At 39.0% G+C, this 12,357-nt stretch overlaps 1 protein-coding gene across 1 annotated transcript; it reads left to right on the plus strand.

Annotated features, from left to right (window-relative positions):
• The first annotated feature begins 249 nt into the window (after positions 1 to 249).
• Positions 250 to 11,938, plus strand: LOC127410412 (transmembrane protein 205-like). Its single transcript, XM_051645669.1, has 4 exons — positions 250 to 386; positions 1,670 to 1,819; positions 1,969 to 2,132; positions 7,103 to 11,938. The coding sequence occupies exons 2-4, from the start codon at positions 1,714 to 1,716 to the stop codon at positions 7,403 to 7,405; spliced, it is 573 nt and encodes a 190-aa protein (XP_051501629.1). The 5' UTR covers positions 250 to 386; positions 1,670 to 1,713; the 3' UTR covers positions 7,406 to 11,938.
• Positions 11,939 to 12,357: the final 419 nt, after the last annotated feature.

Consider the following 12,357-nt stretch of genomic DNA (forward strand, 5'->3'; position numbering starts at 1 on the left):
GATATGACATGAAACACACCAATAATATCCAGCACCAGCAGCTTGGACATTCTGCTATAAATAACTTTTTTTGTGTTTCAGTAAAGAGATAGAAAGACATACTCGTTTGGAACAACATAAAGGTGAGTAAATGATGACAGAATTGCCATTTTTGGCGATTATTCCATACATTCCATGTATAAATCACGCCCCATCACTCTAACTGCCAATAGTAAAAAGAGTACGCATAAGCCACGCCCTTCGGCCTGACCTGACTGCCAGTGGTATGAACGGTACGAGTCAAACTGTAGGACCAGGTTCTTCCTTTATCGTATATTCATGGTGTGCCTCGGGCTGTGACGCGCAACCGGCCACCGAAGAATTACATAACCTCGGGTGACCGTCCGGTGAGTAGATCGACAGCATGCATGTGTCATTTGCTGTACTGATATCCCTTCTCTCATAACCTACCATAACCTATGTGTTACGACCAATGTGCGACTTTCACATGACGCTGACCGAAATGTAAACAACGTTGACCTCTCACGTGAGCTTGTCTGTCTTCGAGTTCTAATTGGTGCCAATTTAATTATCAGGTTGATTTGACACTGTTGAAGAGAGTTTCTTCGCTTGAGCGGAAGTTTTGGACGCCGTTTCTGTTGTCTCAAAACCCAGTGAGCTGCCTATATTGACTGCATTTTTAAACATCACAGGCGTAAAAATGCAGTCTAGTTAGTAGTTTACTAGGTTTTGTGGCACAGCCCGTTTTCTGGACATGGCGTTAGTGAAACACTTGCGGTTAATAGTAGATGTTACTTTGTTATCCCACCGTACTACATTCAGTTAGTCAGTGTAACAGATAAGATTTATATTAGGTGGCAGATATTATTTAGGAAAGTTTGTACTGTTATGGTATACACTCATACACATTTGGGTGAAAGGTGAGCGCCTCCACCTCTTTTGTTTATAACGCAGGGTGTGAGCTGTAGTGTGCATCACATCAAGTATGCAAAATGACTTAAAGGTACAGTTCACCCAAAAATGAAACTTCTCTAATCATTTACTCACCCTCATGCCGTCCCAGATGTGCATGACTTTATTTCTTCTGCAGAATAAAAATTGAGATTTTAAGAAGGATATCTCAGCTCTGTTGATCCATACAATGCAAGTGAATGGTGACCAGAACTTTAAAGGTCCAAAAAGCACATAAAGGCAGCATAAAAGTAACCCATAAGACTCCAGTGGTTAAATCCATGTCTTTAGGAAGGGATATGATAGGTTTGGTGAGAAACATCAATATTTAAGTCATTTTACTATAAATTCTCCTCCCTGCTCAGTAGGTGGCGAAATGTTCGAAGAATGCGAATCGCTATAAACAAAAGAAAAACAATGTGGATGTGAAAGTGAAGATTTATAGTAAAAGGGACTTAAATATTGATCTGTTTCTCACCCACACCTATCATATCACTTCTGAAGATATGGATTTAACCACTGGAGTCTTATGGATTACTTTTATGCTGCCTTTATGTGCTTTTTGGAGATTCAAAGTTTTTCTTTCAGTCTTGTGTTAGACATTGACTTGACCTTTTCTGAGCTTAACATACTTCAAAACCCATGCATGCATAAATAAGGCCAATGGCAAATGACAAATAAAATGATCTGTGCATTTTTGTGTTGCAAATTAAAACAGAGTAAAAGTGAGTAAAGGAGGTTTAAGGACATTGTGGCCGGCCCATGACAATGTCTACAGACAGAGAGCCTTCTGTCACTGCTAAACTCCTCCACCTCATCTTTCTCTCCACCTTCTGGGGAATGCAGATATGGGTCACCTTCATATCAGGTAAGCTTGTGGTCACACAGATACTTCAAACCTCCTTTCATAGAAATATATCTGGGGCTTATTGTAGTTCTGAACGAGGTTTATAAGTGATTTGCATAGTCCTTAATGTTGATTGAATTTATTATTTATGACTGTTATGTTTTATTCAGGCTTTGTGATGGACAACCATCTAAACCGTCACACGTTTGGCTTCATTCAGAGCCGGCTCTTCCCGTTTTACCTGCATATTGGCTCAGCTTGTGCTTTCTTCAACCTCACTATCTTTGCCATGTATCACCCCAGCGACCTGATGGATGACAGAGAGGCCTTCCAGGTACTCAGAACATAATGTTCCCAGAAGTACCATGCCCATGAGCCAAATGGACTTTGAATGCAACAAATGTTTATTAGTTGCGCAATTATTGTAAGTATAAAAAAAAGAAAACTTTGACTAAAAGGCTATGGCAGAAATCACACACATCTCTAATTTTGGTCAGTCCATTCGAGTGACACCTTTCGCACATCATTTGCTTAAATCTGAAAGTTTTGTCATCATCATCAACCCACCCTTGTGCTGCTCGACACTCTTTTGACTTTTTTTCCTATGGAACACAAAAGAAGTAATCAAAATCAGAGACTAAAAACGGTTCAAGGAACGAAAACCGAAAATGAACAACATTTTATAGAGAACGTAACCGAAAACTGGAACAAAGTTATTTTCAATTGTTCTGGAGTGAAAACTTTATTTTTAAATGCTAGTAACCGGTTAATTTTTTTTCTGATATTTTTTCATGAAACTAAAGGCCAAAGGTTTTATCACAGTATATTTTTGGAACTACCACTGCATGTTGCCTGAAAAAATAACATGTGCTTTGATCCTGAAGGAAACTGCTGCATCACACATTTCTTTGCCTGATTGTCCGTAGTGGGAATCGCATTCTCTGAATGAAGACCTTTATAACAACTATGTATAATTACTACATACAGTCATGGGAAAAAGAAAGTACACCCTCCTAGAATTCTATGGTTTTACGGATCAGGACATAATAAAAATCATCTGGTCCTTAGCAGGTCTTAAAATTAGGTAAATACTACCTCAGATGAACAACAACACATGACATATTACACCGTGTCATGATTTATTTAAAAATAAAACCAAAATCGAGAATAAAACTAAGTACACCCTTACTGCTTCCATAGGAATTAAGAGGTTAAGTAGTAGCCAGGTGCTGCTAATCAAATGCCCTTGATTAACTGATCATCATCAAGTGTGACCACCTCTATAAAAGCTGAAGTTTTAGCAGTTTCTGGTCTGAAGCATTCAGGTGTGTGTTAACACAATGCCAAGGAGGAAAGACATCAGCAATGATCTTAGAGAAGCAATTGTTGCTGCCCATCAACCTGGGAAGAGTTATAAGGCCATTTCCAAACAATTTAAAGTCCATCATTCTACAGTGAGAAAGATTATTCACAAGTGGAAAACATTCAAGACAGTTGCCAATCTTCCCAGGAGTGGACATCCCAGCAAATTCACCCCAAGGTCAGACAGTGCAATGCTCAGAGAAATTGCAAAAAACCCAAGAGTTACATCTCAGACTCTACAGGCCTCAGTTAGCATGTTAAATGTTAAAGTTCATGACAGTACAATTAGAAAAAGACTGAACAAGTATGGTTTGTTTGGAAGGGTTGCCAGGAGAAAGCCTCTGTTCTCTAAAAAGAACATGGCAGACCGGCTTCGGTTTGCAAAGCTGCATCTGAGCAAACCACAAGACTTCTGGAACAATGTCCTTTGGAAAGATGAGACCAAAGTGGAGATGTTTGGCCATAATGCACACAGCGCCATGTTTGGCGAAAACCAAACGCAGCATATCAGCACAAACACCTCATACCAACTGTCAAGCACGGTGGTGGAGGGGTGATGATTTGGGCTTGTTTTGCAGCCACAGGACCTGGGCACTTTGCAGTCATTGAGTCGACCATGAACTCCTGTATACCAAAATATTCTAGAGGCAAATGTGAGAGGCCATCTGTTTGACAGCTAAAGCTTGGCCAAAATTGGGTCATACAACAGGACAATTATCCCAAGCACACCAGCAAATCTACAACAGAATGGCTGAAAAAGAAAAGAATCAAGGTGTTGCAATGGCCCAAAGTCCAGACCTCAACCTGATTGAAATGCTGTGGTGGGACCTTAAGAGAACTGTGCATAAACAAATGCCCTCAAACCTCAATGAACTGAAGCAACGTTGTAAAGAAGTGTGGGATAAAATTCCTCCACAACGATGTGAGAGACTGATAAATTCATACAGAAAACGATTACTTGAAGTTATTGCTGCTAAAGGTCATTCTACAAGCTATTGAATCATAAGGTGTACTTAGTTTTTCCACACATGGCTTCTCCATTTTGGCTTTATTTTTGTTAAATAAATCATGACACGGTGTAATATGTCATGTGTTGTTGTTCATCTGAGGTTGCATTTACCTAATTTTAAGACCTGCTAAGGACAAGATGATTTTTATTATGTCCTGATAACGTAAAACCATAGAATTCAAGGAGGGTGTACTTTCTTTTTCCCATGACTGTACATGCACGGCTAATATACAAGGGAAACATTGTTAGCGGTAAAAAGTACATTTCTCAGTTATTTCCAAGTCTTCGCTGAAGTCTTTACCACACTGAAAAAAAATTAATTGCTTATTTTTGCTTATTGGCTTGTTTTTCCAGACCATGTTACTTGTTTCTCTTGCGAGATCTGGCAACACTACAATTGGTATTTCACCCACCCCTTATAGCACAGAGTACTATCATTTTTAAAAGAACATTATTAACCATTCTTTTATTTTGTTCTAACCGGTAACTTTTTGGAAAAGAGGCTGCAGAACTTCTGAACCGGAACGAAAAAATACAGTTTTTACTCAGAACGAACCGAAATGAAAACATTTCGTTTTTAGTGCCTGATCAAAATGTCAAAGCTAGGGATGGGAATCTTAATGAATTTATTGATTCTGATTCTTCTTAACAATTAACGTTCCATAACTATTCTTTTAGTGCTCTTGAGGAAGAAATATTTAGAAATAAGCAATGCAATTCTTATTGAATTTACTGCCCTCAGCAGCCTGTGAATGGTGAAAGGATTTCATATTTTAACAGAACAGATTTTTGCACAATGTGTGTTTACTCAGACTTTTTAATAATTGTATTAATTCATACATTTTATTAAATATGTACGCATCTGTGGACCATCCTGACAATGATGTGAAAATGATGTCACAGTACCAGCTGCTATTACACCTTGGTCACACAGCGTGTTTCGTGTTGTGGATTCAAAAGAAGCAGCTCATTAGAGTAATATATTTGGGAATCAGACTACAATGGTTACACTGAATGTTTTGAGATCTAGATTCCAAAGAACCGGCTCATAAGAGTAATTTCTTTCAGCATCAGACTACACTGGTCATGCTGTATGTTTCACATTGTTACTTTTAAAGAACCAGCTCATAATAGTCATTCTTCCGGGCATGAGACTACATTGGTCACACACTGTGTTTTGTGCTGTATATTCAAAAGAACCGGCTCACAAGAGTCATTAGTACGGAATCAGACTAAATTGGTCATGATATATGTTTCGCGCCACTGATTCATTAGCAGCATTGCAGTGCCGCTGAATGGTAGCACAGGAAACACTGTCAGTGTGTTTTAGAATGGTGACCTCATAGTCTTTAATCAAAATGTGATAACTTGCTCTTCTGGTGAAATGACTGACTCTTCGCTGCTGACGTATGCGAGGGTAAGTCAGTGTTAACCCCACCCCTTCAAAAGTCATGTACACAAACCTGTCGACAAATTCAGAGACGAAAAATGTGTATTTTGACTGTTTTCCTCAAACTCCCGTACTTTACCCCAAACTTCCTTGGTTACGGGTCTGCTGGCTTGAATTACATTGCGAAGGAGGAGGAATAATGGCGAATTCGCGGTTGTGTTCGAGACATTTAACGCCTGAATTGCTGAGGTGATCACTACTAAATACAACACGAGTCGGATGCCTCTGGAGTTTAATCATATTATTAAATGGAGATATCTTGGGATGTACAGTACGAGTAAGTGTTTTTTTCCCCCCTTTAGTGTATTATGATTCAAAATGTTTAAATATTGTGATCTTTTACTCGCTAGTTTCTAAATGGCTACATTCCTCGTCATAAGCAAAGACAGCAATGTACTTGTGCGTTTATGTTGTCAGTTTGATTAATTTCACCCGCTCAAGCTGCAAAGTGGAAGGGGTGTGTGTGTTGTGTCAACTGCAAACTTGCATTCAGATCTGCCTCCATTCCAGTATGCAGCGCCCACTTTTCAGAATCCAATCAACAACCGATGGATTAAATCAAGTCCCGACCATACATTTTTTTTCTTGTTCGATAATCCGTTTTACTCGGAAATACGTCATTATACTGAAGTCGGTCGCAACTTCCGTTTCATGCCGACTATTAAGGTACAGTTCACCCAGAAATAATAATTATCTCATCATTTACTTACCCTTATTCCATCTCAAACTCGTATGATTTACTTTCTTCTGCAGAACACAAACTAAGATATTTCAGTGGAGGTATGATGTGAATATATCCATACAATGTAAGTTAATGGGGTACAACACTTCCAAGTTCCAAAAAGAACATAAAGGCAGCATTAAGGTAACCCATACAAATCGAGTGGTTTAATCCATGTCTTCTGAAGCAATACGATCGGTTTTGGGTGAGAAACTCCTTTTTGACTATAAATCTTAACATTGCAGTCTCCTATGTGATCATGATTTTAAGTTCAATTACACTTGCAGAATGCTATATATGAACCCCATTGACTTACATTGTATGGATATAAACACATTTTCTGTGTATTAGGAGGCAGTGGTGGCTCAGTGGTTAAGGCTCTGGGTTACTGATCAGAAGGTTGGGGGTTCAAGCCCCAGCACTGCCAAGATGCCACTGGGCCCTTGACCCTATCTGCTCCAGGGGTGCCGTATCATGGCTAGGGTCAGCCGTGATACACTCTGTGGAGAAAAAAAAAAAAAAGAATTTCACTGTATATGTGCAAATGTATGATAAATTAATTAAATTAATTATCTCCATCAAAATATCTTAAAATAGAAGAAAGAAAGTCATATGAGTTTGACACAGCATACAGGTGAGCAAATGATGAGTGAATTATAATTTTGGGGTTAACTATACCCATATCCTTTATGAAAGGAGGTGGATGGTAAAAAAAAAACAAAAAAAAAACATTTTGATTCCATATTCCCTCTTTTTCCTCAGATCTTCATTTATTTCGTCTGCGTGACTGTAGCCGCAGTGAATGCCCAGTGGTTTGGTCAGATGACCTCGGAAATCATGGCGGACATGCACCTGATTGAGCAGGCCTGTGGGCTGGGTCAGGATATCGGACTCTCGTCCAATCGGGAAGCCTACGCCAAGCTCTGTGAGACAGACCCCAAGTATAAACGGCTGAGTGGTCGGCTATGGTTTTACCACCTGCTGTCCTCCCTTTGTAACCTCTGCTGTATTGTATGTAATGGATACAGCCTATATTACCTGGCAGAGAACCTCACCACACTCTGATCACCTTCCTGCTTGTCCCCTCAGAGTGAAGTTATGCACTCTCAATGCAATGCAAAACCCTCAATTTGTGTCTGTGTGACTCCAGCAGTGATGAGCTACTCTCAGTCTCAGGTTCTGGATTACCTCTGACAAATCTGATCACCATTATCATTGACTCTGTCTTTTTAAAATATGTGGTTGTTTTTATTTTTAGGGTAAATCTACAGTATATTGTGTGTATATAGTTTTTTGTGTGTGTGGAAAATGGCTGTGCACATTTAAATAGGAAGCTTTCACACCTTGCTTGGTCGATGAATCACACAAGTTGAAATCAAAAACAAAATTGAGAAGTGGAATTTCTATATAAACTATATATAAACCCATGAAGGCCTTCTAGAAATGCTCATGTAATGTGTTTTCTTTAGATAAAGGGAACCTCTTTCTATCAACAAAACAATCAAATTATGTTAGATATTTAATGTGAGATTTTCCACAATTGGAGAGTCCCTTTGCTCAATTGGAAGCTTTTGCAGTTTTGAACAAAATGGCTCTGAAGCGCTGCTGCTTACATAGACAGCATTTTTGGACTAAGTTTCGAGAGACAGCCCGTTTTCTGGACTTGGAGTAAGAAATGTTATGGATACACGATCTTGAGGTATGTTTTAAAAGTTGAGTCATGCTGGCTTTAAAGCACAGTGTTCATGGAGCAAGATACTGTAAAAACAGCGTGAGATGCGACGCAATGGCCGTATTCATCAGCATGTACGTAGATCAACAAAATTTTAAGTTTTTATTGCACAAAATTATCATAGTTCTCACATTGCTCACAGAAGGTGATTGAAGTCTTGACAGAAATTGTCTTGAAATTGAAGGTGATTGGTTTGCTACAAAAGCGATGCTATGATGGCTATAGCAGCGGTGCTTTAACACGGATGAATTAAGAAAGGCTATTCGAGAAACTACTCGAGAGTTTCGGTGCAGACAGTCTAACAGACGCTAAGGCACAGCACTGTCAGCTCACTAAAACACTCTCAGAGAAGTTGCAACCTGTGGTGAACAACTAGCTGACCATCCTGACTATTACTTTAAGGCATAAATGATGTCTGAGCAGTTCTAGTTGCTCTACAGCAGTGGTTCTTAACCTTTTTTTTGATGAACGGCCCCCTACTTTATTCAAGGGTGGTGATGTAGAATTCTGTGCCGAATTTAAATGGTTTCCGCTTCTTGTGCCTTCTCACTGATTCTCGCAAAACTGCGAGTTTAAGAGCTCGAGCTTTAAGTGCTTTGCCCTCGTGCTGCTCTGTCCATTGAGCCATATCCATCTACAGAGTCATACAGGTGCATTAGCCGAGGTTTTGCCTCCGGCTGTGTATTTGACGCTGCTAAACCAGATACTTCAGATGCATCGCTAGACTTGAAAATCAGATGAACCGTGGTACAAATGCAACCCGTATAATTGAGAACCAACCGATATACTCCAAGTCTAGATAAACGTTTTTATGCAAAGAGGAACTTGACAATAGATTTTATTATTATGACTGATAAACATGCCACATTTGTAACTTAATGCCCCCCCTCTCTACTAATTTGCTCTCAGCGCCCCCTGCCATCCTTTGAACACTTCGTGGGTGGCGGTACCGCCCCCGTTGATAAACCCTGCTGTAGAGAATGTGGACATGCATGTTATACAGGTGTTAAGATTGCTTCCAGCTGGCTCACAAACACACATTCTTGTTTTTGTTTTTTTACTGAGACTGACAATGTATGCAGTGTAGTGATATACAGTGGCAAGAAGAAGTATGTGAACCCTTTGGAATTAGCTGGTTTTCTGCATTAACTGGTCATAAAATGTTATCTCATCTTCATCAAAGTCACAAGTATAGACAAACACAATGTGCTTAAGCTAACAACACACAAACAATTATAGTCTTTATTGAACACATCACATTAAACATTCGCAGTGCTGTGGAAAAAGTAAGTGAACCCTTGAATTTAATAACTGGTCGATCCTCCTTTGGTAGCAATAATCTCAACCAAGTGTTTCCGGTAGCTGCGGATTAGATCTGCACAAAGTTCAGAAGGAGTTTTGGACCATTCTTCCTTACAGAACTGCTTCAGCTCAGACATAGTCTTAGGATGTCTGGTGTAAACAGCTCTCTTGAGGTCATTCCACAGCATCTCTATTGGGGTTATGGTCTGGGCTCTGACTGGGACACTCCAAAAGGTGGATTTTCTTTTTTTGAAGCCATTCTGTACTGGATTTACTGCAATGTTTAGGGTCATTGTCCTGCTGCATCACCCAATTTCTACTGAGCTTCAGCTGGCGCACAGCCACCCTGACATTATCCTGTAGGATATCTTGATAAACTTGGAAAAACATTTTCCCTCAATGATGATCATGATGCTCCCTCCACCGTACTTCGCCATTGGGATGATGTTTTCATGTTGGAATGCGTTACCCTTTTTACTCCATATGTAGTGCTGCATGTTCTTCCCAAACAATTCAACATTGGTTTCATCAGTTCAGAAAACATTTTCCCAGTAGCGTTGTGTCAAGGAGTCTTTGGCAAATTTCAGCCGTGAAGTAATGTTTTTGTTGGAAATCAGCAGTTTCCATCATGGTGTCCTGCCATGGACATCATGCCTGTTTAATGTTTTCCTTATAGTAGACTCATGAACAGAGATGTTAACCAGTTCCAGTGATTCCTTCAAGTCTTAAGCTGTCACTCTAGGGTTCTTTTTTTTTACCTCATTGAGCATTCTGCGGTGTGCCCTTTGAGTCATCTTGGCTGGATGGCCACAGTACTAAATCATCTCCATTTATAGACAATTTGTCTAACTGTGGACAGATGAATATCTAAACTCTTCGAGATAACTTTATAATCCTTTCGAGCTTAATGCAACACAAACGTTCTTGATCATAGGTCTTCTGAGATGTCTTTTTTGTGAAGCATGGTCCACGTCAGCAGATGCTTCTTGTGAATATCAAACGCAAAATGTTTGGGTGCTTTTTATAAGTCAAAGTAGCTCTAACCCACACCTCCAATCTCATTTCATTAATTGGATGCCAGGTTTGCCAACTCTTGAATAACTCTCTCAGTTGATGTCATTAGCCTTGGGGTTCACATACTTTTTCTTGCCACTGTATATGTATGTGTATCTGTTAGCCTGGTTTATGTACTGTATTGTACTTTTTAAAATAAGACTGTGATTTGCTGTTAAAACATTTGATTACACTCTGTATGCATGGCATTGATCTTTTTAATTAGCCAGTTTATCTCCTGTTTGACTGCTTTTCCATGCTGTGCCTTTCGCAGGTGTTAAGCAACAGCAAACAGGACTGCCTGGGTGTGTGCAACATGTAGTGTGCCTAACAGGTATCATAGTCATCAAATGTGCATAAATTTGTGGGCCACAAACAGTAAAATGTGCCTAAGTAATGTGTTAGTCATAAAATGTAATATGGTTTGACAGGAAGCATCATTGTCTAACACTGTAGCAACACCTTGCTTTGGAATGTACCACCTGTATTCAGTCACTTTGCACTTGTTCTCTCTTTCTATTTGTGTTTCTACCTTTCACACACTACATCCCATATACTATGTTTATATTCATAACAGTTACAGTGCCTTGTGTAGAGTTATCCTCCAGGGTTTTTTCTAATGTATGACATTAAACATTGTCCATTAAGATGCTGGTGAGGCTTTGGGTTAGTCCCTTTAATTAGGGATTAAATGACCGAAGTTCAGGTATGAAACTCTACATGGCGCAAGCTGATAGGTTCTTTGAACTTGTTATCTGTTAGCCAATTGGCTGGCTCACTTGTGATATATTAAGCCAGTCAGCTTGCATGATGTATGCTGATAGGTCTTTTGACATGTAATCGGGTAGCCAATCAACTTGTGAACACTCTCTTTCTCTAACATTTAAATTGCTCCGTTATGCAGACAAGCTGGTTTCACTGCAGTGCAGAGATTTTCTCTGAAGTCCTCCTCTTTCACAGCTGCACCTGTTTAGATCTGCTACATGGGGATGTTATGAATGTATAATGGTGCAGCAACATGTCCACACGCTATGTCTGTGTATGTTATAGAAGTAACAATCCTTCTTACTTGCTCTACAACAGCTGCAGCAGCAGTGTAACAGATCTAGACCTGCCAATACCAAAATCCTATCAATATGTCAAACCAACATTAACATGCTAAATCTCATGAGAGTTGTCATGAATGAACTACACTTAATCAGTGCAAATGATCCGGCAGCTACAGTGACTCCATGTTAATGGTTATATTTACTGTTTTTGTGCCTAATACTTTGTTACTGTATTTCCTGGGATTTGTAGCTGAAGCTTGATTTTCTTTCTGGGTATGATTTTAGTAGATGAAGAAATTTTGTGTTAAAAGGTTTTCATTCTGAATGAAAGGTAGATAATTTACATAGAACTACTGTAGTGTCTAAACATGTGATCAATGCGAAGCTATTTATTTGTAATTGTGCTGTCTAACAGAAAGGGGTTAAAAGTTTATTTTTAATAAATGTATGAAATTGTATAAACAGTCTTACGTTTTGTTGTTGTTGTTGTTGTTAATATTAACAACATTTAAATAGCAAATCTGAGTTAAGTCTACTTGCATCTGGTTACCTTAACATAAATAGGTAAGTTTATTCTATATGAACACCAAGTTAAGTGAACTTAATTACGCAAGTTTTGGAGACGTTTTTACTCAATTAAATAAAGGGAAGTAGTTTACTCAATCAGTTGAGCAGAGTCAACTTATTAGGGTTTTCAGTGTATATGTAATGCATAACAATGCCCTTTAGCCATGACAATATTCACAAAATACAGAAAAAAATACATCCACACAACTCAAAATGTAAGCTTATTTATTACTGACATTTTGGCTTACCAGCCTAAATAAGGCTTGCACTTTGACTTGTGCAGTTATAGTTTTGTCTGTATATCTTTATGCCAT

Source organism: Myxocyprinus asiaticus, chromosome 19 (assembly GCF_019703515.2).
Source record: "Myxocyprinus asiaticus isolate MX2 ecotype Aquarium Trade chromosome 19, UBuf_Myxa_2, whole genome shotgun sequence".
Classification (NCBI taxonomy): domain Eukaryota; kingdom Metazoa; phylum Chordata; class Actinopteri; order Cypriniformes; family Catostomidae; genus Myxocyprinus; species Myxocyprinus asiaticus.